The sequence below is a fragment of the Chiloscyllium plagiosum genome, unplaced genomic scaffold (assembly GCF_037043375.1).
Source record: "Chiloscyllium plagiosum isolate Xiang-an unplaced genomic scaffold, Cpla_swu_hap1 HiC_scaffold_3, whole genome shotgun sequence".
NCBI classification, from domain to species: Eukaryota; Metazoa; Chordata; class Chondrichthyes; order Orectolobiformes; family Hemiscylliidae; genus Chiloscyllium; species Chiloscyllium plagiosum.
In genome coordinates this window covers 151,620,351-151,633,597 of record NW_028270141.1, presented here as the reverse complement: position 1 = coordinate 151,633,597, position 13,247 = coordinate 151,620,351, and the positions used below count along the sequence as shown (strand labels likewise).

The 13,247-nt window shown below is 45.4% G+C and overlaps 1 protein-coding gene across 2 annotated transcripts in view; it reads left to right on the top strand.

The window, feature by feature from the left end:
- The first annotated feature begins 13,069 nt into the window (after window positions 1-13,069).
- mia3 (MIA SH3 domain ER export factor 3) overlaps window positions 13,070-13,247 on the top strand; it is a 104,869-nt gene continuing 104,691 nt past the window's right edge. For both annotated transcript variants that reach the window (XM_043687327.2, XM_043687326.2), the window contains exon 1: window positions 13,070-13,201. In XM_043687327.2, coding sequence (XP_043543262.2) covers window positions 13,081-13,201 — 121 coding nt within the window. In that variant the 5' untranslated portion in view covers window positions 13,070-13,080. The remainder of the gene's footprint in view (window positions 13,202-13,247) is intronic.

Genomic DNA, 13,247 nt, shown 5'->3' with positions numbered 1-13,247 from the left:
TTGTTACTGCACTATAAGGACATATGTAAGAATCAGATGGGGAGGACTAATGCTATTGTACATGAAGTAAACATAGGGAATACTGCTCCGATAAAACAACACCCCTATTTGCTAAATCTTTTCAAAGCCAGACAGGTCCAGAAGGAAGTGGAGGCCATGCTCAACGAGGATATCATTGAACCGAATTAGAACAAGTGGAGTTCGCTGATTATCTTCGTTCCCAAACTGAATGGGACTCAACGATTATTGGAAGGTCAATGCTATTACTAAATTGGACTCATAGCCAATTCCTAGACTGTATCGAGAAAGCCAGACAAGCCAGTTAGGTCACCAAGTTGGACTTACTGCTTGGTTACCTTTATCAAAGACGGCGAAATAAATTTCTGCATTTGTAACCCCAAATGGGTTTATCAATTTGAAGTGATGTCCTTTGGAATAAAGAATGCACCCACCACCTTCCAAAGACTTATGAACAGAGTTGTGGCTCGGTTAATAAACTGTGCAGTCTATTTGGACAATGTCGTGATCTTAAGTAAGTCCTCGAAAGATCACATGGTACAGGTGGCAGAGAACTTTGAACGACTACGAAAAGCAAAACTGGTAATAAACTTAAACAAAACTGAATTTGCAAAAGCAGAGGTGACGTTCTTGGGACATAACATTGGTCATGGAAGGTTGACCCCATGAAACACAAAGACAAAGGCCATCGAGGAATTTCCACGGCCAACCTCAAAGAAAGAGGTGTTTTGATACTTAGGACTCAGCGGATTCTATCAGACCGTTTGTTCCAACCTTCAGCAGTGTAGTGGCACCATTAACCAATTTGCTGAAGAAGAACACAAAGTTTCGGTGGACAGAACAATGCCAGGAGGCATTCGACCATTTGAAAACAATACTAACCACCACACTAGTTTTAGCTAACTTTTCAAAACTTTTTAAAGTTGCCATCAATGCGAGTGACAAAGGAGTTAGAGCTGCACTGTTACAGGAAGATGAGGATGAGGTTGAAATTTTTGAAGGAACTCAGCATCCACCAGAGAAAATACTCCATGACTGAAAAAGAACTATTAGGTTTGGTACTGGCCTTACAACATTTTAATGTGTATATCATAAACAATGTGTCGGCGACGGTTGTGTACACAGATCACAATCCTCTTACATTCTTAGAACACTTTAAAGACAAGAATATGAGACTATTTCATTGGAGACTTATGTTACTGACTTTTAATTTAAAAACCGTACATGTTGCAGGTTGAATTAATGTAATCACAGATGTGCTATTGCCGATTTAACTGATAAAGTTTAGATGAGATTTGTATTTATCATATATATTTAGATTTAGATTAGATTAGATTACATTACAGTGTGGAAACAGGCCCTTCGGCCCAACAAGTCTACACCGACCCGCCGAAGTGAAACCCACCCATACCCCTACATTTACCCCTTACCGAACAATACGGGCAATTTAGCTTCGCCAATTCACCTGACCCTGCACATCTTTGGACTGTGGGAGGAAACCGGAGCACCCGGAGGAAACCCACGCAGACACGGGGAGAACGTGCAAACTCCACACAGTCAGTCGCCTGAGGTGGGAATTGAACCCGGGTCTCTGGCGCTGTGAGGCAGCAGTGCTAACCACTGTGCCACCGTGCCGCCCACGGGAAGAAGTTAAGGTGAACTTTAAGATTAAAGTTATCTGTATGTTATGATAATGCGTTTAAGGAATAGAGAAAAAAAATGAAGCTATTATTTCATTATGATGGTTAATTTTTTTCTTAAGGAGGAGGTGTTATGAAGTTGTGGGTAGACTGTACCTTTAAGGGAGCTGATATTTCTGTCTAGCACAGATTTCTGAATAACAATGTAACATTTGGCCACACAACTGGCTAAGAGCTGTGTTGCCTGGATACAAATTCGGCCAATCACTTAAATTATGCCCCAAGATACCAAACTCCAATCAAGTTTGTATTTGATATTTTGACAATATTAAAATCAATGAAACAATCCAATGCTTTGGGATATAAATTTTGAAAAATTACCCAGAGCAGCAAAGAGGCACCAACAAAAACAGAATGAAACAGACTGCCCGCAGAACTGCTCTCTTAAAGGCACTTTTATCTATCAAAGACCTGTGAAGCAAAAATCCATAAGAAGAAGAAAAGAAAACAGAGGAAAATCTACAGAGGACACTAGATTAAGCTGACCAGTTTTGAAATGTGTTTTTTTTTGTGAATCGTAATCAGATTTTATCAGACCAGTATTGTAGAGGGAAAGGTAAAAGATAGGTTTAGAGAAAGGAGTTGTAAATTGTTGTTAGTTAATTATTCTCTGTTAGACTTTAAAAAAAAAATAAAGTTGTTAATCCTTACTTTACTTAGTGACTTTTGGGATAGCTCTTTGCCTCTCGAATTTTAACAGATTACAGCACGGGTGAATCTTTTTTGTGTTGCTGGTTTAAATTAGCAGAGGGGTTTACCCCACATCATAACAATGGAAAGAGAACAAGCTAAGAGCTCTGAAGACTTTGAAATGTTAGCTTACTCTCTCTCCAAGAATGTTGTCCAACCCATTGTGATTGCCAGTATTTGTTGTTTTCAGTAAACATTCCAGCATTTACAATAATTTGCTTCTATCCATGCTAACCTGTTACCCACCTTTTAGGTGGCATCTTATTAAATGCCTTCTGGAAATCCAGGCAAAGCACATCAACAAGATCCTTTTACTAACAACACAGTACTCCTTCAGAGAATTCCAATAAGTTGGTTAAAAATGATTTTGTTTTTACAAAGTCATGCTAATTCTTCCCAATTATCTTGAGTTTTGTTTTCTGTAAGTGCCCAGCGATAACCCCTTTAAAGATTGATTTTAACACTTTCCCACGACAGAAATCAAGTTAACGAGCTTATAATTTCCTGTTTACTGCCTCTCTACCTTTTTGAATAGAGAGGTTACATTCATAATATTCCAGGGAAATTTTCAGAATTAATACCATCGCATCTCCTATCTCATTAGCAAGTTCTTTTAAAACCCGATGACGAAGTACATCTGAACCCAGAGACTTGTCAATCCACAGGTTTTCATACTAATTTGTTTAGTACCACTTCCTGTCTGGTTGTAATTTTACTAAATACCCTTCTTTTTTCTGATTTACAATGGTTACTGAAATATTTTTGTTCCCCCTATAGTGAAGACAGAGGCAAAATATTTGTTCATTTCCTTCGCCATTTCCTTATTATTTACTATTAACTGTGTATATTTAGTCTTCCAAGGACTAACATTGACATTACTTCTCCTGAGTGCAGAAGTGAAAAATGGAAGAGATGAATCATTGGGTCCAATGTTCATCACAGATTCAACAAACTCAATCACTAAGTCACTGTCAAGATCCCACCAAATGCCATTCCATCCCATACAGACCCTCAAATCTCCACCTCCATCCCCTATAGCCCTTCAACCCCTCCCTGCTTCCACTTCCCATTGACTCGACCCCCACCCTCAAATTACCACCAGCCTCTCAAACCCTCACCTTCCTACTCTCTCACACCCACAGACCAACATCCCCACAAATCCCCAGTCTCCTCAAAGGCCCACCCCCTCAGCACCCCAAGTCCTCAGCCTCACAGTCCCCATCCTGTCAGACTTTCAGCCCCTCCAACCCCACTGCCCAATCCCCAAAATCCTCAATCCCTTATCCACTTACAATCAACCCCATCCCATCAAATCCCCATTCACCAGCCTCTCGGACCCATACCTTCCAGACTCCAAACCATTCTCTCCCAACCCCTTGAACAAACACCTTTCATCCCAATGAGCTTTCTCCTCGTCCCCTGCACTGTCACCTCACCCCTAAGGTTCCTCCACACCTAAGCTGTTCTCACCAGAATAACCCCACCTCCTACTGGCTCCAAATATACCTGGGTAACCTTCCCCTGTCTTAACTCCCTTCTCTGGTAACTCTTTTCTATCCCTTGCCCGATTGGCCAAAATTTGTCCCTTTCATCTGGGTAACTCACTTTCACTTCCCCATAACCGGTACATGTCCCCTTCACTCATCACAAGAAACTCTCTCTGTGTCTGGAGCCACTAAATTTCTACCTTTCCTCTTCCACATACCTCTCTCACTCCCTTCCAGCATAATTCTTTCCTTTCACTGATTTGGAGATGCCAGTGTTGGACTGGGTGTGCACAAAGTTAAAAATCACACAACACCAGGTTATTTTGGAAGCACTAGTTTTTGGAGCGCTGCTCCTTTATCAGGCGGTTGTGAAGTATAAGATCATAAGACACATAATTGATAGCAAAGGTTTACAGTGTGATGCAACTCAAATGATATATTGAAAAAAGACCTGGATTGTTTGTTAAGTTTCTCATCTTTTGGAATGACCATTTGGTTTCAGTTCTTTCATATGTAAATCCCAGAACCTTTTATAAAGTTACATTCTCAAGTGAACTTTAACAATAAGTGCCATGTCAGCTCAGATAATGCATTGAAGGCGTGAAGATGATGTCTGTGCCCCAATGCTCAAACTGATTCTATTTCTAAAAAAGGGATTTATGGAATCTTACATGGATTCATGCAGTTTTTGAGCAAAACAAAAACGTAATTCTGCAAGTACAAATTCATCCCACAAACTTATATGTGCATGTGTGAATGTGTGTGTGTCTCTGTGGTTGGCGGGGGGAGGGATGTGAGTGTCTGTGAGAGAGTGTGTGCATGTGTGTGTGTAAAGGGATATAAATCTGCGAGAGCTGCATGTGTGAGTGGTGTGTGTGTGTGAGCATATGAGAGAGAGCTTGTGTATGATTGAGGGTCTGTTTGAGTGTATGAGTCTGTAGGAGTGTCTGTGTGTGTGAGTGTGTGAGACAGTGCGTCGTGCCTTGGGTTCACTTGTAATGTGACATGAACCAAAGGTCCCGGTTGAGGCCATCCCCATGGGTACCGAACTTAGCTATCAGCCTCTGCTCGGCCACTTTGCGTAGTTGCCTGTCCCAAAGCCTGTCTTGGAGGATGGTCAACCGAAGGTCCAAGGCCGAATGCCCCGGACCGCTGAAGTGTTCCCTGACTGGGAGGGAACACTTCTGGTTGGTGATTGTTATGCGGTGTCTATTCATCCATTCCCATAGCCTCTGCTCGGTCTTGCCAATATACTATGCCTCAGGGCATCCTGGAGATAGACAACGTTGGCCAAGTTACATGAGTACCTGTCCTGTGCATGGTGGGTGGTGTCCCCATGTATAATGGTGGTATGCGTGTCAACACTCTGACAGGGATTGCAGCTTAGAGTCATAGAGTAATAGAGATGTACAGCATGGAAACAGACCCTTTGGTCCAACTCATCTATGCCAACCTGATATCCCAACCCAATCTAGTCCCACATGCCAGCACCTGGCCCATATCCTTCCACACCCTTCTTATTCATATACCTATCCAGATACCTTTTAAAAGTTGCAATTGTACTAGCCTCCACCACTTCCTCTGGCAGCTCATTCAATACACGTACCACCCTCTGTGTGAAAACAGTGCCCCTTAGGTCTGTTTTATATCTTACCCCCTTTGTCTATTTATCCTATCCATGCCCCTCATGATTTTACAAACTTGTTTAAGGTCACCCCTCAGCCTCCGACGCTCCAGGGAAAACAGCCCAAGCCTACTCAACCTCTCCCAAATCTCAAGTTCTCCAACCCTGGCAACATCCTTGTAAATCTTTTCTGAACCCTTTCAAGTTTCACAACATCTTTCCGATAGGAAGGAGGCCAGAACTGCACATAATATTCCAACAGTGCCCTAACCAATGCTCTGTACAGCTGCAACATGACCTCCTAACGTCTGTTTAATACTCTGAACAATGAAGGAAAGCATACCAAACGCCTTCTTCACTATCCTAATTACCTGCAACCTCCACTTTCAAGGAGCTTAACTTCCTTATTATCCAATAATAATTCCCCATTTTCCCTTTCTAGAGGCGCATTAGTCACTTTATTTCCTTTTCAAATGTAGAAATTTGCCAGTTACAGGACCCTGATTACAATTCTTTGCTTTCCTACTTCATCTATTAGTACCAATGAGCAGCCCAGCCTTAAAGAGACTGTTGGAAGGTACTCAAAAAAAACCCTAAACTTCTGCTAGGTCTATCAACGTCTGCCTGCTTGTTGGCCAGAAATGTCCCCTCCAATCACATATCAATTTGTGGGCTTAGCTTGACAACTGACCAAATTCCTGCCCTCCTATTACCTGTGACTCGCAATACAGCCTCTACTTGGTTTCAATGGCTTGCAAGATGTTCATGCCAGCAGTCAGGTGAAAAGGTAAAATTGCTCCCATTTAACTTTTAACAAGAGTTTAACATTAATATATAATCAACACATATGTTAACCATGATTCAGAGGACTTAATGTTGCCTCAAAACGTTTTGGATTCAAGTCCCCATTCAAAAGGCTTAAACCCATCATCCAGGCTAAAACACCAATGCTGCACTTTTAGACATGCCATCTTTCAGATGAAATATTAAAATAAGGCACTGTTACCTTTAAGTAGACATAAAAGATCCCATGGCAGTATTGGAAGTTCTCATGTGCTGCTACAAGTTTGTTCCTCAATGTCATCAATAAAAATGTGAGAGTTTGCTGCACGGAGCTTTGATGCTGTGCTTACTTATATTACCACTGTTATTATATTTCAAAAGGATTTCATTTCTCATGATGTGCTTTAGAATGTCCGAAAGTTATGAGAAGTGCAAGATAAATGCACTTTCTTTCAAAACCTAACATGGGGAAACTAAAAGTTACTCAATTTTACTTTTAACACCAGTATAAGTACTAGACTTTTTGATCATACTGAGCTCAGGATAGGATTAACCTACGTTTATGATTCAACGCGTACTTTCTATGAAATAAACCATTTACGGCTTTTTGAATTGAAATAGATTTTTTAAATTAAACTAAATGGTCACTTCACAGGTAAGAATCAATAGAAATGCCAAAAACAGAACAGACGTATGCCACTCTGTTCAACATTTGAGAAAATATCATACTCGGCCGAATAACGAAGCAGGATCCCCCCAGATTCTACTTCCAAACTGTGCTGTTGATTTAACTGGTCTCAGCTGTGGCCACGGGAAAGGGCACAGATGAGAGGAGGGAATTAGTGAGATCTCCCTCATCTTGGAAATTGCATTTGTCAAAATGTCTAGTAGGGATAAAACAGGTTTAGTCTTCTATGGTCAAATATCCCACCTAGCCTGAATTTAAAACTGGGCATTACAGGGGCTTCTGCCCTAACAAGGTTGTATGGTATTGTCCTGAAGGCTGGGCAGATTGCTGCAAACAATAACATGTTTGACATTTGGTGGTTGTTTAAAGGCAAGAAGTGGAGGCGTGGGGAAGGTCTTGGCAAGGTGCTCATCCTCATTGATAATGTGTTGCAGGCTGCGAAGAACATGGCATAGTTTTTCGGCTCCCGGGAAGTACTGGACAATGAAGGGTACCCTATCAGTTGCAATCCATCTGTCTCCTGAGGAGGTCATTATGGTTTCTCGTTGTGGCATGTCTGAACTGGCGGTCGATGGGTTGAGTATCGTACCCCGTTCTTATGAGAGCTTCCTTGAGCACTTTCAGGTGTCCGTCATGTTTTTCCTCATCCGAACAGATCCTGTGTATGCGTAGGGCTTTTCTGTAGGGGTGAGGATCTGAAACCTGAATACAGGCTGAGGTAACTAGTCGTTGTCAGGAACAACCACTTAATACATATTCTTACTGACTTAGGTGGAAATAAAATGGCTTCTTAATGCAAATAACATAATAAAATGGTTTCTGGGCTGCAAATTGACAATTCTGCTGAAAGCTGCATAAACTGGCTTTTAACCCTGCTAAAGCTGCATAATTGACTTGACCACAGTCTGTCTCAACAAAGATTAGCAGACAATGCTTCCTTTACAGCATAGAAATAAGTAGACTAGATAAGACACTACTGGCAATCCTAACTGACCTTCAAGTGCAGGTGCAAAAACTTGGTTCATGAGATAAGAATGGCTTAAGTTTTGGAAAACAAAGTTGGTTCCCAGGAAATATCATTGGGTTGAGTTGCTGTCAATAAAACTATTCCATTAGTTAGTTGGCAATTATGTACGATTATGGCCTGTACTTCTCTTTAAGCAAAGTATAAAAATGTCTTTGTTTTAAGCCATGTGCGCAGTTCCTCTGAGAAACACACAAGTGTTTAACCTGTGTTTCTGGATGATCTGTGCCCGGCCATGAGTAATAAAATGTGAAGAGGAGAAAGTGAGGTCTGCAGACGCTGGAGATCAAAGCTGAAACTTTATTGCTGGAACAGCACAGCAGGTCAGGCAGCATCTAGGGAACAGAAGATTCGACGTTTCGGGCACATGCCCTTCTTCAGGAATGAGCAGAGAGTGTTCAGCAGGAGAAGATAAAAGGTAGGGAGGAGGGACTTGGAGGAGGGGCGTTGGAAATGTGATAGGTGGAAAGAGGTCAAGGTGAGGGTGATAGGTCGGAGTAGGGTGGAGGCGGAGAGGTCAAGAAGAAGACTGCAGGTCAGGAAGGCGGTGCCGGGCTGGAGGGATTCGGCTGAGACAAGGTGGGGGGAGGGGGGATGAAGAAACTGGTGAAGTCCAAGTTCATCCCCTGTGGTTGGAGGGTTCCCAGTCGGAAGATAAGACGCTCCTCCTCCGACCGTCGCGTTGTTGTGGTTTGGCGGTGGATGAGTCCAATGACCTGCATATCCTCGGTGGAGTGGGAGGGGGAGTTGAAATGCTGTGCTACAGGGTGATTGGGTTGGTTCGTCCGGGTGGCCCAGAGGTGCTCTCTGAATCGCTCCGCAAGTAGGCGGCCTGTCTCCCCAATATAGAGGAGGCCACACCGGCTGCAGCGGATGCAGTAGATAATGTGGGTGGAGGTGCAGGTGAATCTGTGGCGGATATGGAAGTTTCCTTTGGGGCCTTGGAGAGAAGTGAGGGGGGAGGTGTGGGCGCAAGTGTTGCACCTCCTGCGGTTGCAAGGGAAGGTGCCGGGAGTGGAGGTTGGGTTGGTGGGGGGTATGGATCTGACAAGGGAGTCGCGGAGGGAGTGGTCTCTACGGAAAGCTGATAGAGGAGGGGAGGGAAATATATCCTTGGTGGTGGGGTCCGTTTGGAGGTGGCGGAAGTGACGGCGGATGATGCGCTGTACATGGAGATTGGTGGGGTGGTAGGTGAGGACCAGTGGGGTTCTGTCCTGGTGGCGGTTGGAGGGGCGGGGCTCAAGGGCGGAGGAGCGGGAAGTGGAGGAGATGCGGTGGAGGGCATCGTCGATCACGTCGGGGGGGAAATTGCGGTCCTTGAAGAAGGAGGCCGTCTGTGTTGTGCGTATTTTGAACTGGTCCTCCTGGGAGCAGATGCGGCGGAGACGAAGGAATTGGGAGAATGGGATGGCGTTTTTACAGGGGGCGGGGTGGGAGGAGGTGTAGTCCAGGTAGCTGTGGGAGTCGGTCGGTTTGTAGTAGATGTCCGTGTTGATTCGGTCGTCTGAGATAGAAACAGAAAGGTCTAGGAAGGGGAGGGAGGAGTCCGAGACTGTCCAGGTGAATTTGAGGTCGGGGTGGAAGGTGTTAGTGTAGTGGATGAACTGTTCAACCTCCTCGTGTGTAGTGGATGAACTGTTCAACCTCCTCGTGTGTAGTGGATGAACTGTTCAACCTCCTCGTGTGTAGTGGATGAACTGTTCAACCTCCTCGTGTGTAGTGGATGAACTGTTCAACCTCCTCGTGTGTAGTGGATGAACTGTTCCCACGAGGAGGTTGAACAGTTCATCCACTACACTAACACCTTCCACCCCGACCTCAAATTCACCTGGACAGTCTCGGACTCCTCCCTCCCCTTCCTAGACCTTTCTGTTTCTATCTCAGACGACCGAATCAACACGGACATCTACTACAAACCGACCGACTCCCACAGCTACCTGGACTACACCTCCTCCCACCCCGCCCCCTGTAAAAACGCCATCCCATTCTCCCAATTCCTTCGTCACCGCCGCATCTGCTCCCAGGAGGACCAGTTCAAAATACGCACAACACAGACGGCCTCCTTCTTCAAGGACTGCAATTTCCCCCCCGACGTGATCGACGATGCCCTCCACCGCATCTCCTCCACTTCCCGCTCCTCCGCCCTTGAGCCCCGCCCCTCCAACCGCCACCAGGACAGAACCCCACTGGTCCTCACCTACCACCCCACCAATCTCCATGTACAGCGCATCATCCGCCGTCACTTCCGCCACCTCCAAACGGACCCCACCACCAAGGATATATTTCCCTCCCCTCCTCTATCAGCTTTCCGTAGAGACCACTCCCTCCGCGACTCCCTTGTCAGATCCATACCCCCCACCAACCCAATCTCCACTCCCGGCACCTTCCCTTGCAACCGCAGGAGGTGCAACACTTGCGCCCACACCTCCCCCCTCACTTCTCTCCAAGGCCCCAAAGGAAACTTCCATATCCGCCACAGATTCACCTGCACCTCCACCCACATTATCTACTGCATCCGCTGCAGCCGGTGTGGCCTCCTCTATATTGGGGAGACAGGCCGCCTACTTGCGGAGCGATTCAGAGAGCACCTCTGGGCCACCCGGACGAACCAACCCAATCACCCTGTAGCACAGCATTTCAACTCCCCCTCCCACTCCACCGAGGATATGCAGGTCATTGGACTCATCCACCGCCAAACCACAACAACGCGACGGTCGGAGGAGGAGCGTCTTATCTTCCGACTGGGAACCCTCCAACCACAGGGGATGAACTTGGACTTCACCAGTTTCTTCATCCCCCCTCCCCCCACCTTGTCTCAGCCGAATCCCTCCAGCCCGGCACCGCCTTCCTGACCTGCAGTCTTCTTCTTGACCTCTCCGCCTCCACCCTACTCCGACCTATCACCCTCACCTTGACCTCTTTCCACCTATCACATTTCCAATGCCCCTCCTCCAAGTCCCTCCTCCCTACCTTTTATCTTCTCCTGCTGAACACTCTCTGCTCATTCCTGAAGAAGGGCATGTGCCCGAAACGTCGAATCTTCTGTTCCCTAGATGCTGCCTGACCTGCTGTGCTGTTCCAGCAATAAAGTTTCAGCTAATAAAATGTGAAGTCTTACAGAACCAGACTGATTGCTAGTGTTTATTGACCAATCGCGGAACAGAGAAACCTCCCCCTGGGGGGGTCCAGATCTTCATAAGATGGCTGTTTTAATATGTTTCAACTGGAGGCTAGAAAAATGTAGCATTGTGAAGTTATCTGTTGGTTTGTGGTAGAGTGAGGTACCGCATACCGAATACAACATTAGAGAGTTTTTCCTGAACAGTGACCTAATCCATAATCTGACAGAGATAGTGACTACAATCTCTACGGTGTTCACGGAAATATATTTACATAATATGGTGTTTACATGTTGAAGTACAGTTAATATGTAAAGCTTCGTTTTCCATTCAGAAGAGTCTGGAATGTGCAGGTATTTTTCAAAAATGTTAAGAACCCAAGTGTTTTATAGTTCAGAAGACACCAGTGCTGAGTTTAGAAATCGGTTTAGTTTCTCTGCCAGAAAATGGATTCAAGGAACTTCTGGGAATAAGTTATTTCAAAAAAAGATTATTTGTGAACCTTCCAAACCAGTACTGTTTGATTAGAAATCTTCAAGTTTTTTTGAACTGAAAAAATTTAGGGCTCTCAAGTTAGTAATGAATAGTATGGTAAGGACTCTTCAAACTGTCTCCACTGACTATGTGGAACAACATTGAAGAATTCAGTTACACAGAACCCTAAAGACTTGGAATGGCATGGTGAGGGTGTAATTTCTCTGAACCTGGATCTCTAAAAGATAGCCTGAAAAAAGCAGATTGAAATTCACTGTTTGATGTGAGATCATTCTTATTGTCTTCTACATTTAGATAGATTGTTTTTTAAAATTCTTTTGTATAATAAACCTCAGTGACTAACAATCATATTAACTAATAAAAAACAGGTTACCTGGGAGCATAGAACTTTAGTATTGTTGTAAAAAATTACATTCTATGAAGATTTTCATCTTGCACTTATCAGGATAGTTGTGAGAATACCAATTCAAGAGGAAAACCAACATGTGTACTGTGAGTGGAAAGTAATGATGTGTTGGCAAGTGGATTCTGGCATTGCCATGGGGAATGCAGTCATCTCATGCCGTCATGATCTATCAAGCCAGATTTCATTCTGGGATCTGACTTCTCCAGATGTGATCATAACACCATCGTCCTCTCCCTTTCTATAGTCCATACTAAGCTTTACCTCACATCATGGATGCCCTAATAACTCTTTAATACCCCAGATTAGCCTAGAAACTTTCCATACCTGTTCAGCTGCCCATGTAACTCACTCCCTCCCCCAGTAACTCTCTAAACATCCACCCTCACCCCCACCCCTCACCGTTGACTTTCCCACTGTGACTCAGTGACCCCCTCCCCAGTGATCCGTCACCCCCAGTAATTCCCTATACTGTTGCCCTGGTGACCCTCCCATCATCTATTGCCCTGCTGAATCCCCAACTCCCCTCCTCGAGTGCTCCTCCACCCCCTCTCGTTGCCACCATCACCCTTTCCCACCCCCTCCACTCCTGCCTACCCCGTTGCCTGGTAAACGCCCTCCCCCACTGACATCCCTATTGCCCACATAGCCCCCCCCCGATGACCCCCGCCAATTGCCCTCCCCATTGCTCCTTGGTCCCTGTTGCTCGGTAACCTCCCCCCTCCCTGTTGCCCCGGTAACCCTCACCCTCCTCCCATTGCCTGGGTAACACCCCCTCCCCCTGCTCCTGCCGACTCAGTAACCACCCCATCCCCCGGTAATCCCCCGCTCCCGTTGCCCCAGTAACCACCCCCTCCTTCAAACCCTGTTGCCCTGGTAACGATTCCCTTCCCCCTGTTGCCCCGGTAACCCTCCTTCCCCCTGTTGCCCCGGTAACCCTCCTTCTCTCGCGCCACCCTCTCACCCCCCCCCCCCGGCTCGGCGGCTGTTGCTGCTGCTGACGTGTCGCCAGGCCAGTACGCATGCGCCGCCAGCCTGGAGCACTCAACATGGCTGCATCATGGAATCAGATGTGTCTTTCTGTTTTACTGATTACAGCCATCAGCTGTAAGAAAGACCAACAGAAACTCTTCTCCAACTTCAAACGGTGCATGGATGCAGAATGTAGCAGTAAGTCTTTGATACTCGTTGGCATTATTCAACAAATGATTAGTTT